This window comes from Panicum virgatum, chromosome 9N (genome assembly GCF_016808335.1).
Source record: "Panicum virgatum strain AP13 chromosome 9N, P.virgatum_v5, whole genome shotgun sequence".
NCBI classification, from domain to species: domain Eukaryota; kingdom Viridiplantae; phylum Streptophyta; class Magnoliopsida; order Poales; family Poaceae; genus Panicum; species Panicum virgatum.
In genome coordinates, this window is record NC_053153.1 from 18,149,256 (window position 1) to 18,164,317 (window position 15,062).

Sequence of the window (15,062 nt, forward strand, 5' to 3'; positions counted from 1 at the left end):
GCAAAGCACTCGTGACATAATTAGCTTACACGAAAACACTGGCCAAACAATTAGCTTACAAGAAGAAAACACTGGCCAGACTAAGAACGGCGCGGCAACGCCGCGCCCAGAGTTCTAGTGTATGTACGATTTGTGCTGTGCCCTTGGATGCCGCTGGTTGCTGCTGCAGGAGCTGCTCGCACAGCTTTTGGCGTTTGGTTTGCTGCTTGTGTGCATGGGTCAATTATGCATAACAAGATGTTGGTCTCGAGGTAACTTTAGTTTTCCAATGCAAAACTGAGGTGGCAGGTGGGAATTTGCTGGTCACTTGAGCTTGACTTAGTACTTCACTTGGCCTCTAAAAAATGATGGACCATGCCTGCAAGCTTCACACTAAAATCCAGTGAAACATTAACTAAAGTGCAAATGAATTATTTACTTTACCCCACCATTTAATTACTTTTTTCTCTAAACCACGTGGCACCACTCGGTTCTCGTCCAAGCTCATCACCATCGACGCCGCACGAAAGTCACCTTTTCATCAATGTTTCCCATTTATCACCAATGTGTCATGATCGGATTTCGGTGAAACAAAGCCTCTTGTATCTTTCACGGGTTTCACACAAGCCATATATTGTATATAGACGACAAGCAGACGATTTGACAATGACCATAAAAGTGCAGCTTAATCGGAGGTTTTCCATAGACTTGTTCTACAGATGTAATTAACCGAACGCACCTGATGGGCCCCGCGAATCAGCAAACTATGAATCTATACAAGTTAGACCTCTCCTAAAGCATCGACATAGAAGACAAAAGAATACGAGTTGTCGCAAGTCACGTATTCATAAATTTTGTATAAGATGAATTTAATAAAATATATATTCTCGCAAATGTGCGCATGTGTTCCATATGTGCAAATTTATTATTCATTCATTTTGTTTTCACGTAGAGGAAAATGAATTTTTATGAGGGTTATAGGCCTATATTTGTGGCTGATTTTTCGTGACAGTTCGCTCTCATGGAAACGATCATGGAGCCCTGATGGCATTATCGTTTTTTGGAGGTCGCCATGAAAAGAGATCCCGACGGTTCACTCTCACGAAAATATTATTGTATTCATGATGCTCGACTCCGACTCGTGAGGAGATTTTCGTGAGAGTTAGACATCACCCATCGAAATTTCTGTGGTCTGGTAGTGAGGAATATCACCGTGCTTTCTTGTCTGTAAATAGGAGTAGCACCTACAGTTATTGAACCAAGCTAGAGTGCTAGACGCACCTTTTTGATCTAGCAAGGAAAGGCACTGTTTTAACTTCTAGTTTAGAAAAGCGTAGGAGGTCTCAAGCGTGCCTAGTCCACTGACTCTGAGATGTCACAAAAAGCCACTGCCGGTCGGCCGGCAGCGGCAGCCACGCGGCGGTCGTCACGGCGCCACAAGCTGTGGTGCTCGTCGTCGGCGGCAGAGTCACCGGATCCTGGGCAGCCGCGGCGCCGGTCGGCGAACTACCGGCCTAGCTCCTGGGATTACGACGCCCTTCTCTCACTCAAGGGCGGCGGCGGCAGTCGTGATCTGGTAGGTGAGCTCATGTATGTACTTCAGTATCTGCAATTTTTTAAAATTAAATCTTCTAATAAGACTTTAAATTTCTACTCCATATGGTGAACTAAAGGTGTGCCAATTCAGCCATAATCAACTGAAGAGGAGTGTAAGGGATATGTTACTCGGTGAATCAGAAGAATCATCTTGTAAGGTAATTCTCATTGGTACAATGCAGCGACTAGGCATCTCCTACCACTTCGAGGAGGAGATCCGTAGCATCCTCAGCTCCATCTCTATGGGGACAGCCAATGATCGACGTGTGGATGATGTTGCATCTATGGCCTTAAAGTTTAGGCTGCTCAGAGAGAACAAGAAGCCGCGTCGTCTCGTCGAGGCGGTTCACGGGTCCTGAACAGCAGCCCCACGAGGGAGAGCCGGTGGAGCACGGCGGGCCCGACGCGCAGCGAAATGCGGTGTAGCACGGGGGGCGCCACGGGCGCGGGGGCAGGCGGTGCGAGGAAAAGCACGGCCCGCGTCGCGCGAATGCTCCACTCGTGCCATGTGGCGCCCGCGGGCTAAAGGAGCTGAGGGAGCTCCCTCTCAATGGTGTATAGGGGTTAGAGTATGGATTTTTGGCTGACCCAGGTACTGCAAATCATTATTGTATTATTTAGGGTAGTTAAATAAAGTTAAAGCCTACCAAAAAGAAAGTTAAAGCCTGTGAGAACCTAATAGAGCAGTGTTCTTCAACTATACTTTAGAACAAGTTTTAAGACACAATACCGGTGTATGTTTACATTGCGCTGCTAGAAAACTGCACAATTGTCTTGTTCATTTATACAGAATTAAACTTGAAATTACATAGGTATTTTCCTTTGAATAAATAATAATTCATATAGAAAATCTAAACTGGAATGCAGACAAAATGATTGGACACGTGTCGTGCATGGCATATTGATATTGCTTTGTTGCATTCGAGATTGATACTGAGCACAATTTTTAATGAGAAATTTTATAATAGTTGAAAAAAATAGGAGCCGTCAATTTAATAAAATTCTACGGTGGTGAAGGTAGAAAGTACCTAGGATAAAGTACCTGATACTTCTAAAAAGTGGGACCAAGTACCAAAAAGTGAGACCGAATATTAATTTAATTTAATTTTTATAAATATTTTTCATAGATCAACGGGTAGGAAAAAGTTTAAGGTAAAAGTACCTATTGGTACTTTACAATTATTATAAAAGAGCTCTTTTCTAATACATGAGTGTGTATTCTGCACGCACATGGACCGGTGCCCACCCCATGTGCTTAGCCTTCGATGGAATAGTAGTGGTGGAGATTCATCTAAGAAAACTAACGGAGTCCAACGGAGAATAGAGTCAGCTGGTTCGAGAGTATCTTTGTGACACTGGTTGACCTATCACCATGCATCTTACTCTCTCCGTTTTGCTCTCATCTTTCCCATGATTTCCTTCCTCCTTCACCCTACGAAGACAGTACTAGCGAAGCTGGCACAATAGCACAAGAACATCAGCCTGACTGCATCAAAGAACGGGTGCAACTAGGCAAATATATATGCTCATACATTGCTACGCACAAAGTTAGTATAAAAAATGAATACTTATAGTTAACATATATGTGTTAATTTATAGGGACCATATATATGATTGAGTCGTGGACTGAGGGGCTGGTCCGACTCGCATACGGAATGGACTAAGCCCCACCTGTCATTGACAAAAGGTGGACCAAACAAAAAATTTAGGTGAAAACGTTACATGGTTTATAAATAGGTATATAGATTAAGAGTGCAATGCATATTATTTCATATATATATTCCACCGAGCGTGCCACAAACAAACAGGCTTTATTAGAGTTAAAAGTGTAAGCATATTCCATATAATGGAGCCGCCAAATTATGAGAATGAGTACATTTCATATGGTAGTCAACCGCGTCTTAGGGCAAGTATATTGCTACACGTCAGCGGTCTCATAGGTCATCTGATGCAACTACGCAAGTCCATGTAGGATTTTTGATTAGGTGGCGAAGAGTGAGGGAGGAGAGAGAACAAAATTGTTGTTTTGCCATACAACCGCCTCATAAGCTAAAATTTAGAACTACGAGACCACTTTCTCACTATTCTACGAGTTGTTGCTATGCAACTCATAATATTTCTTTTTTCTATACACAAATTATGGAATTATGTGTTTACTATGAGACAGCTTATAAGACAACACATTGTATGTATTGTCTGTTTCTTCATCTCAAGATGGTCTCAAGATGATGCGGCAATATGAGACCGTCTATTAGATTAGACCAATGTACTTGTCCTTACAAATTTCAGACCAAGAAATTAATTAAGGAACTAATCTGTAATGCTTCCTCCTGTGGCATTAATTCTAGGATTATTGTTGAAGCACGATATGTATGCAAAGAAGTGCAGCAAAGCGACGCTGCAGAGCGATGTCAATAGATTTCTGTCGCTACATGAAGCTTCATATCTTGCTTTCCGAGGTGAAGAAATGCTAGATTTAGCAAGAAAATTTTCCACTAAAGCTCTTAGGGATCTTATGCCATCCATGCCTCCCCACACAAGGAAACGCGTGGCCCATGCGTTAGACCTTCCATTGCACTGGAGGTCAGGCTCCAAGACTAGAAACAAGATGGTTCATTGATCACTGTGCAGGAGACATTGGCTTGCACCCATTGCTTCTCCACTTTGCAAAGGTAGATTTCGACAATGTGCAACGTGTGCATCAGGAAGAGCTTGCTAGACTAACAAAGTAAGCTGGCTTCGAAAAAAACTTACATGATGCTTTAATGTTTTAATAAATTGTTTCGATTATCCCTAAATGCATGGTGATGATGCTGATGATACTTGTAAAATTGCATATATAGGTGGTGGAGGGACATTGGGCTTTGTGACAAGTTGAGGTTTTCAAGGGATCGTTTGATGGAGTGCTTCCACTATGCAAACGGGATTGTTTGGGAACCGAAACATGGAGCATGCCGTGAGATGCTTGCTAGAGTTGCTAATCTAATATAATCATTCACTTGGACGACGTTTACGATGTCTATGGAACGTCTAGATGAACTCATACTTTTCACTGATGCCATTGGACGGTGAGCAAATGTATGACATAATATATATATATATATATATATATATATATATATATATATATATATAATCAAGAATACATGCATGCATTGAAAAAAATAAAGACCACATCATGCATGCAACGAACCATATAGGTATTTGCTAAATAATTCCTTCTTAATAACCATCACGTCGTAGTAAAAAAGTGGCGTTCTCCTCTTTAATCACGCATATATACTTATGTTTCAAATGGGAAGAAAATCCATGTGAAAGGCTTCCTGAATACATGAAAGCACTTTATTCTGTTATATACAGTACATCAAATGAAGTTGCTGACAACATTTTGAAGGTACACGGTTGCAGCATGCATTCTGTTATGGGGAAAGCGGTAAGTAGCTAGTTATCAACATGCATGACATCACCATGCATGCATGTCGTACAAGTAAACAACGAATAATGTATGTGCTATTATTTATGTTATTAATAACCATATGCATGCATGCTTTTGATGAAACAGTTGCACGATATTTCTGTATCGTTCTTGGTGGAGGCAAAATGGCACCATGGAAGCAGCTACAGACCCACCCTCCGAGAGTACCTGGACAATGGGGTGGTGTCGTGCTCTGCACCATTGCTGTTGCTCCATGCTTTCCCTATGCTCCATTCAGAGCTCAACGCAGGGACCTTCTCTCTGATCCAGAGCTACCCAAGATTAGTGCAGTCGGCTTCATTAGTTCTGCGTCTCTGCAACGACTCCGCCACTCACTCGGTATGTAATGATAAGGTCGTCGTAATCCTCTTTTACTAGTAGTAATTTCTTGCACATATATACATATATTTACCATGACACCATATATGCTCTTATCATTTGTGTCCACGCACGCACGCACCCACGCACGCCGCGTGTGAAATAAACAGCAGGCAGAGCTGCAGAGAGGAGATGCTCCGTCATCCATAGCGATCCACATGTCCGAGAGACCGGTGCCGCTGAGCAGGATTCTCGTAAGGCCACGGAAGACCTAACCATGGAGGCATGGAAGGCACTTAATCAGGAGGCATTCGGCAGCTGCAAGTTCGCCAGGCCCTTCGCTGGAGCCTGCGTGAACTTGGCTCGCATCCAATGTTTTAAATAGCGGATTTTTCCTCTTAGCGGCTACCTCTTTCAAAGGCTAAAATGGCTATAGCGGGATATAGCGGAGGCTAAGACCATTTAGCGGATTTACAAAAGTCTCTTCTTCAAATAAGCAATCTAAGCTGAAAATTATGGAATCTTCAAAGTTCAAAGTTCAAAGTTTCAAACACACCCTTGTCCAGTAAATAATACAAATTGCTAAACATAGTTCAATGTTCACTGATCAATACACAATGACCACTCATAGTGACAAACAAGAGACATAAAACAGATTACCGAACCACAAGTCCATAAATGATAACAAGCACTTGAGCATTTCCATTTCTCAATGATGCATTTCTAATATCTAGTCATCTCCAGAATCAGTAGAATCACCAAAGTGCATTGAAACGTCATCATCTTGATTACCTTCTGCTTCGGTAGATGAAGCAGAAGCTTCAGGTTGCTCATCACGCATCAGAGACCTTATGCTCCTGAGCTTCTTCTTCTTGGGGCCCATGGGTCTCTTTCTTTTAGCTGGTGGCTGTGGTATGAATTCATCATGTAGCTGTGCTTTAGCTCCAACTTGTTCAGTTCTATTAACTTCTGGTTCTTCTTCTGCATTTGCATTTGGTACAGCCCCGATGATGAACTCATTGTTTTCGTCTGCAAGAACATCATCTATTTCCTTCTCTATTGGATCTCTGCATTTGCTCTCTCTCTTTTGTTTCAATTTAGAGTTAAATTTGACAAACACCAAATCCCTCATCCTATCATGCAGTAGTTTACAACGTTTTTTTGTCTGCACCTGTGAGGATGTAGATGTGCATAAAATGAATGACTGAACAAATTGACATAAATGAGCTGCTAAGCAAAGAATGAACCAATTTACTGACCTGTTCAAATGTTGACCAATTCCTCTCGCAAGCTGAAGAGCTGCATGTCAAATTTAAAATCTTCATTGCCAATAGCCTTAGATTTGGTGTGCAGGTGCCATGATTCATCCACCATTTAGCTGCATGAACAAGCTTAGAGTTAAACAATGGTAGCATCAAAAGGTGGAAAACGTTAGATATATCAATCTCATTCTTTTACTTATTCACCTGGGTTAAAGTTCTTGTTTTTCCTCTGCCTTATTGCAATATCATGTCCAAATGATTGCTGCTGGGCTTGATACATGTTGAGTTCCTCGGTTATACTATCTTGAATTTGTTCATCATCAAATAGCCTTGTGGTGCATTCAATTACAGCTGCTCTAAAAGATCCATCTTTCTCAATTTCTGCCTTTCTTGGGTAATAATAATAGGGGTTCAAATAATATCCAGCCAAGTGTAGTGGAGTCTTGAGTTTGTTATTCCACCTCTTGTCAATAATATCCCAAACCACTTTGAACTTACTCTCATCATTGTCAAACCTCACAGAAATTTCTTTCTTTGCTTCAAGCATAGATCCATGGAAAAATCCCATTGATGGCACATCACTGTCCATTCTCCTGAGCACATTAGCCAATGGCTCAAAAAAATTTATTGCATTATCAATGGTCTTCCAAAAGGTTTCAGATCTAACTACCTTGATGGCTTTCTTTCCCTTTTCCTTCTTCAAGTAGCCCCAGTCATTCAACTCATCTGTTCTAAAGAGTCGTGCCAACTCTTTTTTGTTGTCTTGCAAACTTTTCAGATTCAAGTAAGCTGTGGCAAATCGAGTAATCCCAGACCGGACCAAATCTCTCCCAAGTATCTCCCTCATCAAATCCAGCACCCTCGTATGAGCATACAGAAATGAGGTCACTAGTCTTGCATCGGCAATTGTTTTATCAACCTGTTCAAGCTTCCCAATATCCTCTAACATGAGGTCTAAACAATGTGCAGCACATCCATTCCAAAATACCTTTTTCCTCGTACCTGCCAAATAACCTACTGCTGTTACATTCACACTAGCATTGTCTGTGACCACTTGGATCACCTTTTCTTCCCCTATATCTTCAATGCTTGGACCTTTACTGTGTTGTGTGGAATACTAGCTTCATAGAAGAACTGACATATATACTCACATACTCTGTCCCTTCTCTCTTCTCTCTTCTGTGTTGTCAACTTTGCTTGGACCTTTGCACTGATGTTACCTTTTATTTGGTTCTCCACAGACTCTTCTACAGATCTAGGTTTGTAGAACTTATCTATTGTACCACCACTTGCCACAACTCTAGAGCTAGCAGATCCCTTTGCTGGTCTCAAAAGAACCACCTCATTTCCAGTATCACAGTCTTCATCAGAACTCCTTTCACCATCTGATTTATCTATATCAATTCCTTCTCTGTCCCTTTCCATGCTCTTCCTTTTCTGTTCCTTCACACCATCCTTTTTATTAATTAATGCTGCCATTTCTTCTTGCACAGGCGTTGGAACTTTCTTGCACGCAGAAACATTAAATCCAGAAATTTTAGCAAGATGGTACTTCACTCTAGTGATTCCAGCATTAATCTTCTTGTCACAATAATTGCACTTAAGTGAATGCTTCTTCTTGATGTCTGGGCAAGAACAATGAGCCCATGCAGGATCATCTGAGTTGATAACAGGTTGTGTTTCAGCTACTGGTGTTGCTGTTACTGAGGCAGATGCTATGCTTGATGCACCGCCTATGTAATTAACAAAAAACATAGCTATCAGCAGACAACATGTAGCATTCTTGATACAAAACTATGCAGTTAACAAAAAAAAAGCTATCAGTCTATTATGTAACAAAAATATGGAATAAAAATAGAATCTTCAGTTCTTATTTCTCTAGTTCATTCCGTATCTCTGGTACTGATCATTTCTGATTGTTTAGGCTATGCGTGCTGTATACAGCCATCTAAGAAAGAAATCATGGTGTAACTTGCAGCTAGGAAGAAGATCTGGCTGTGCAGAACAGCCACAATAATGACTACCGAACAGGCTCAAATCTACTCTCCTAGTCTACTATTCTACTAATCTATTCTCAATCTCTCGTTCTCAAAGACAAAGCACGTTGTTCTTAAATAAAAAAACAATGTTTCGAAGTATGAAACATGAGCTAATTTAGGAGAACAGATGGAGTAACTTGCCTGCTTGTTGCTCTGGCTGTGACATAGTGAGGATCTTGCAGATCGTTGCAGGCTAAGTCGGCGGCTCGGGCAGGTCGTCGTCGCAGGCTCCGTCCCCTTGCTCACCGCACCGTGCTCGTCATAGGTCGCCCCCTTGCTCGTCGCAAGTCGTCGCCGTTTTTTTGGAGAGAGGCAGAGAGAAAGAGGCGGCTGCAAGGAGACTGGCGAGAGACTAGGGTTTTGGTCTTTTTATGCTGGGAGAGTTGTCATGGGCTAACGGCTTCATGGGCTCACGGTCAGTTCATTTCAGGTTTCAGCCCAACATGTTTATAGGCGCTAAACAAAGCCCCATTTAGCTGATTTAGCAGGCTATTAGCAGCTAATAGCGATTAAATTCGTTTAGCGCTAAAAGGGCCATTTCTTAGCCTTCTTCTTCGCCAGAGGCTATAGCCGGCTATAGCGAAGGCTATAGCCGGCTATTTAAATCATTGCTCGCATCTCGCAGTGCGTTTACCACTGGGGAGACGGCTTCGGTGAGCAGGGGCGGGCCCAGGATTTGGAAGTTGGGTGTTCGAAATTTCAAATGGTGTAAAAAAAAGTTTTTGACAACCCAAAGTACATATTAGAAGCATATAAATGAGTACAAAAATATAAATTGTTCATAACTTGAAATTTTCAGCATATAGATAATAAATGCACTAAATGATCAACATATTAAAGTAGGAATATCTAAAATAAGTAGAGGATAAAATTCTAAAATAACATATGGCATTGATAAGGATGCTTAAAATTACAAGATAACTTTACAACCATCATAGATAATTTTGATAGATTTATCAAATTTTTGAAGTTCTCATCATACACAACTCTAATAGACTTCTCTAATTTTTTTCGCAAACATAAGTTATCACAAGTTGCAATCCCCTGCTCACCTTGGTCAATCACAAACTGGCTTGCAAGTTGCAATTTTGCTTAATCAGCAGTAAAGTCAGGCGTGGCGGTAGGCCGGCAGTGCATCGTGCGCGTGCGCCCCTGCCTGCCTGTGCGCCGAGCCGCCGAGCGGCCTAGCACCGCTGCGCAGCTCGGTAGCGCCACTCCGGCCTGCGGCCGCGCGCGCGGTAGGCGGCCCCTACGGCGCAGCGGTTGTGCGGGCGTGCGCCATGCGGCCCTGCCTGGCTGTGCCGCCTTGCCCGCGGTCGCGGCCCTGCGGCCTGCGCCAGCCGCGAGCGCGGTGTCGGCCTGTGCGTGTGGGGCCTGAGCCTCGGGGGCGACGAGCACGGGTGGCGGCCGGCGTGCGGCGGTGGGGCAGGTAGGGAAAGGAGCGACGCTGGTTAGGGAATTGGTGGGGAGGGGGCGTCGGGAGAGGCTGGGAGGGGCTGGGAGGGGGATTGGGCTTGGGGAATGATAAATTTTGGGCCGTGTGGTGTACGTGGGCCGGCGGTGGTGTAGCGAAATTGGGCTGCTGAGGTTGTTTTAGGTTAAAAGAGGAATTTGGGGCTCTAGTAGTCAGATCTGTTGTGGTATTTTCATTTTTTACATCATATATATATAAATTTTTTTTGTCAAAAATAATGGGTATTCAACTGAATACCATTGAATTCAATGGGGCCCGCCCCTGTCGTGAGCCCAGTGATGCGAACAGGAAACAGATCAGTGGCTTGCACCATGTTTGGTTTAGATGTGAAAATGTTTTGATGAGAGAGAAACGATGCTTTGACCACTAATTAGGGGTATTAAATAAAGTCTAATTACAAAATTACCTCCATAACTATGGTACTGTAGCAGTTGCTCTATCTAATGATGCCTTTGACCGCACGATTAAAGGATAATTGAGCGCAGTTACTGTAGCATCACTGTAGCCAATCACGATGAAACTTGGCTCATTAGATTCGTCTCGAAAATTTATACCCATTCCTAAAAAAGTTTTACAAATAGACTTCATTTAGTACTGCATGCGGGCATTCGTCTTTTAGTGCAAAAGTTTTCGTGGTTGCATCCAAACACGGCCTTGTTCTTGGAGCCTGCGTACGGTTGATGAGACATGAGAGGAACTGCATATATAGATCTGGCCCTGTGTGTGTGATTGCTTGCATGTGGCGAGGACGCTGGCGTGGTGGTCCTATGTAGGTACGATTGTGCATTATTGCCCTTGGATCTGCTCGCACAGCAAAACGTTGGCGTTTAGTTGCTTGTCTGCATGCCTCAATTATTATTATGAGTAACTAGATGTTGCTGTTAAAGTAATTTTAGCTTCCTCAAATGTCGGCAGAAGACATAAATCAATGGGAAAGTACGAGGTCGCAGAGCAAGTGCTCGTTTTTTTATTAGTTTGTTTTTGGCATCATTTTCCTGATTATTCTTTCGGTTACTTATTTTCGTCAAACACCATATCCGCCGCCGGCCTAGTTATTTGAGGGGCTAGAGGTAGGATGTGCGTGAGTGCATTGAGAAAGGGGTGATTATTCATGTGTGTATGTGAGCATGTGCACCTATATATATTATGTTAATAATCTTACTGTTACTAATTGAAGGCACCTTTAGAGTCTCCACATGAAGTCATCTAGGATCATAAGTGGACACTCTAAAAAAATAAAAAAATTCTATAAATTCTCACAAAAATCAGAAACATACCGCCGTCAATCCAACAACTCTAATTATAATAACTATCAGATTTATTATATTTCCAAATAAATTACTCATCTCTGCCATTATGAAAATAGACTAAAGTAACTCCTAAACATATATCTAAATTATCCACCTCTAAAATTCTAAATTAACCCTCTAATCTTTATGTAAATTAACCACCGATGTCATTATAAAAATAATACAAATACCCCCTAATTTTGCATATAAATAATTCAATTATGTCATTATTATTACATGTTAATTTACTCCTAAATCTGAATCTAAATTTTATAATTATTATAACTATTAAAGTGCATCAATATAAAATTGTAAATTACTATTTCTATCATTATTAATATATTATTTATATCATTGTTTATATAAATATATTATCCACGATATATATCACCATATATTCATGTATGATGGAAGAGATAAGAATATCAATTCACAAATAAATAGTTCAACAAAATATATATCGAATACATATGGAGGCGTGATGCAAAATGAAATCTATTGTAATAAGATAAAGATAAATATATATTTGAGAGTATGTGACAGAATATTTAATAGATAAAAAGGCGTGAGGTAGACAATTATAATTATTGACTTTATTCTTATATTAATTCTAATTAGCCCGTGCGGGAGCACGGGTTGATAGACTAGTATAAACAATTGAGATATATGCAGCATAGTAAAGATGTTCATTCGAGATGTTTTTTTATCTTTGCGTGTGTTTCCTTAAACTACGAAACCGAATATCCTACACCTCCAACTACCGAAACCGTTCGAAAAAGAGAAAAGTCGTGTTTACACCCTTGAACTGTCGCATGTAAGTGGATTATCGGAGAAAATAAAGTTTAAGACCGATGTATTAGCAGCGAGAACCTTAATGAATCTCTCCATGAAAAAATTATCTAAGGTCGTTTTGTTTGCTAGTCCACAGGTAGGCCATCCGAAATGGTGCCCGAGACGAGACGACGCTCAGCTGACCGTGCCTCCAAGAAATCATGTGCTGATCTTGTTGGTTGTCTAGGCTGCTAAAAGACAGTGATGACGACAAATACAAAAGACGAAGCGGAGGGGCACACTGCTCCTATCTTATTGGTGCATTATTAAAAAGACGAAGCAGAGGGTAGGATCAAGACACAAATAATATGGTACACTTGAAATTGGATATATCAACCGAGCAACTAGGAGAGAACACTACTACAAAATAGCCCTTTGTTCTAGATCATTTGTCCCGGCAGCCTTTGAGCCCGGGACAATATGTGACTTTTGTCCCAGGTCCAACGGCTAGCCGGGCCAGCGGGGGAGACATGGCCCTTTTGTCCCGGTTGGAGACACCAACCGGGACAAAAGGGGGCATTTTGTCCCGGTTGGTGGATCCAACCGGGACAAAAGGCCCGCGTACCCTTTTGTCCCGGTTGGAACCACCAACAGGGACAAAAGGCCTTGCCCCCTTATCCCCTTCCCTCTCCCCCCGCCCGAGCCATTTAGCTCACTTGTTTCTTGCTATTCTCGGCTCGGGAGAGAAGAGTTCTTGCTCATTTCTTCACCACATTTGTGAAGATCTTTGATTCCCCGTCCATCCATCGGCGCTAAAGGTTTGGGGCTTGTTTTTCTCTTCTTCCTTGGCTTGTATAGCTCATTTCATGCTTTAGAAATAGAGAAAATGTGTAGCTAGCTCATTTCTTGGACATTTAGCTACTTTTAGATTAATTAGATGAGTATGTGGATAGTAGAAATTTTTAGAATGAGTGTAGACACTTCATGTGATGTACTTGTATACATGACCATATTGTGGATAGTTGATTTTTGTATTCATGAATGAATTAATTAAATGAGTATATTAGAATTTTTTGTATTATGAATGGATTATTTTGACACTCTAGTGATGTATTTATTCATGCTCACATTGAAACCATCCAGAAGCTAAAAAAATCTTTATTTCGAAACAAGTATACGTCGTTAATCTCCATCCAACGGTGATGTCACTACCTTTCGGGAATACACGATGCGCTATAAGCACGTCGCGAATCGGTTGGTCGCATCACCAGCACTTCCGATTGATAAGAAGACAGCATTTGACGCAGTCAGCATGGCCGTTGTTGTACTGAGAGCATATCAACGAACATGCTGCCTGTGCCAAGTGCTGTGCCTATTAATCGTAAATGTTGGTGCTGCGACTGGCCGATTGGTGACATCCTTGTACCGCACCGTGTCCCCCCGAAAGGCAGTGTCATCACCGCAGGGTTGAGATTACTGACATATATATTTTCAGAAATAAAGGTTTATTTTTCTTCTAGAGGGTTTCTGGATATTGAAAAGAGTGTACTCCTGTAACTGAAGGGTGTCAAAGTAATTAGAAGTTATAGAGAATTCTTTCAATTAATTAGAGATTTCTTGAGGATTAATGATACATTTCGTCTTTTTTATATGATTTCATTGTTATTTGCAAGAGTTATTAATCTGATCATTGTAATTGTAATAGTAAATAATTTTTGCATTGTAATGGTAAGAATTTATAATTTTGTGGAAAATAAAGGTATTTTTCAGTAAAATATGGCTTCAGCAGCTGGAGAGAGTGGCGCCGGTGGGGGTGATCGTTGTCCTTCTGGAGAGAAGGGCACAACTCGAGTAGGTCGTCGGTCCAAAAAACCTAGTGCTTTTCATAGGGCAGCGCTCCGTTATTTGGAAAAAGAATATAGAGAATGCATGGCAAGGGGCAAGGAACCTCCGTTTGATCTTGAGGATTTATTGCGGCGTTACGGTTCGACACCACCAAACTCGGAGGTTTCAGCTCCGCCATCTTCTTCTGCGCCAGCAAGAAATCCGTTAGAGCATTCTGCGTTCCAACGCATGGATGGTTGAAAACCTATGTGTTGTTGACCGAATTTTTAAGTTTCATGTATAGTACTCCTTTGTTAAGTTCTGTAATGGATTAAGTACTCCTTTTAATTAATCAAGATGTATGATGGATATTGCATATCTTTTAATTATTCATGTTATGTTACATTTAGTTTAATTTAGGTTTGATATATTTTATTTATTCGATACGTGTAAAGAATTCATATCGATTTATTTAAAATGCAGATGGACCGGCAATGGATGTACAATGCTGACCGACGTTAGAAAGAATTCATTGATGGCCTGCATTATTTTTTGTCTGTGGCTGAGGCAAACAAGCAGAATGGTTTTATGTGCTGCCCGTGTGTTCATTGCAACAATAACAAGGATTACTCATCTTCAAGAATCCTACACAGCCACATTTTCGCAAATGGTTTCATGGAGAAGTATGTTTGTTGGACGAAGCACGGAGAACAGGGGGTTACCATGGAATACAATGAAGTAGAAGATTTTGACGACCACTTTCTTGGGAATGCTGGAATCGGTGCATTCGATGACGATATTCCCATGGAAGAGCCCGAAGTAGATGTAGCAGAAAATGGTCCCAGCGACGATCTGGGGCAGGCATTGCACAATGTGCAGGCAGACTGTGAGAGTGAAACGGAGAGGTTGAAGTTCCAGAAGTTGTTAGAGGACCACCATAAGTTGTTGTACCCAGATTGTCAAAATGGATTGAAGAAACTTGGCACCACCTTGGAGTTGCTGCAATGGAAGGCAACAAATGGTGTATCCGACAAG

The 15,062-nt window shown here is 41.5% G+C and overlaps 1 protein-coding gene and 1 pseudogene across 1 annotated transcript; one reads left to right on the plus strand and one right to left on the minus strand.

Annotated features, from left to right (window-relative positions):
- The first annotated feature begins 1,255 nt into the window (after positions 1-1,255).
- LOC120691911 lies at positions 1,256-5,764 on the plus strand (annotated as a pseudogene).
- A 106-nt stretch (positions 5,765-5,870) lies between these two features.
- LOC120691910 lies at positions 5,871-9,157 on the minus strand. Its single transcript, XM_039975114.1, has 4 exons — positions 8,811-9,157; positions 6,835-8,363; positions 6,628-6,746; positions 5,871-6,539 (listed from the first exon to the last, which is right to left on the minus strand). Exons 2-4 carry the CDS (start codon positions 7,577-7,579, stop codon positions 6,099-6,101), a joined length of 1,305 nt encoding a protein of 434 aa, XP_039831048.1. The 5' UTR covers positions 7,580-8,363; positions 8,811-9,157; the 3' UTR covers positions 5,871-6,098.
- Positions 9,158-15,062: the final 5,905 nt, after the last annotated feature.

Coding starts and splice junctions, on each gene's coding strand:
- LOC120691910 (XM_039975114.1), bottom strand. CDS start 7,579: ATGTTAGAGGATATTGGGAAGCTTGAACAGGTTGATAAAACAATTGCC. Junction 6,747..6,834: donor AAACAAGAACTTTAACCCAG/GTGAATAAGTAA, acceptor TTGTTCATGCAG/CTAAATGGTGGATGAATCAT. Junction 6,540..6,627: donor ATTGGTCAACATTTGAACAG/GTCAGTAAATTG, acceptor ACATCCTCACAG/GTGCAGACAAAAAAACGTTG.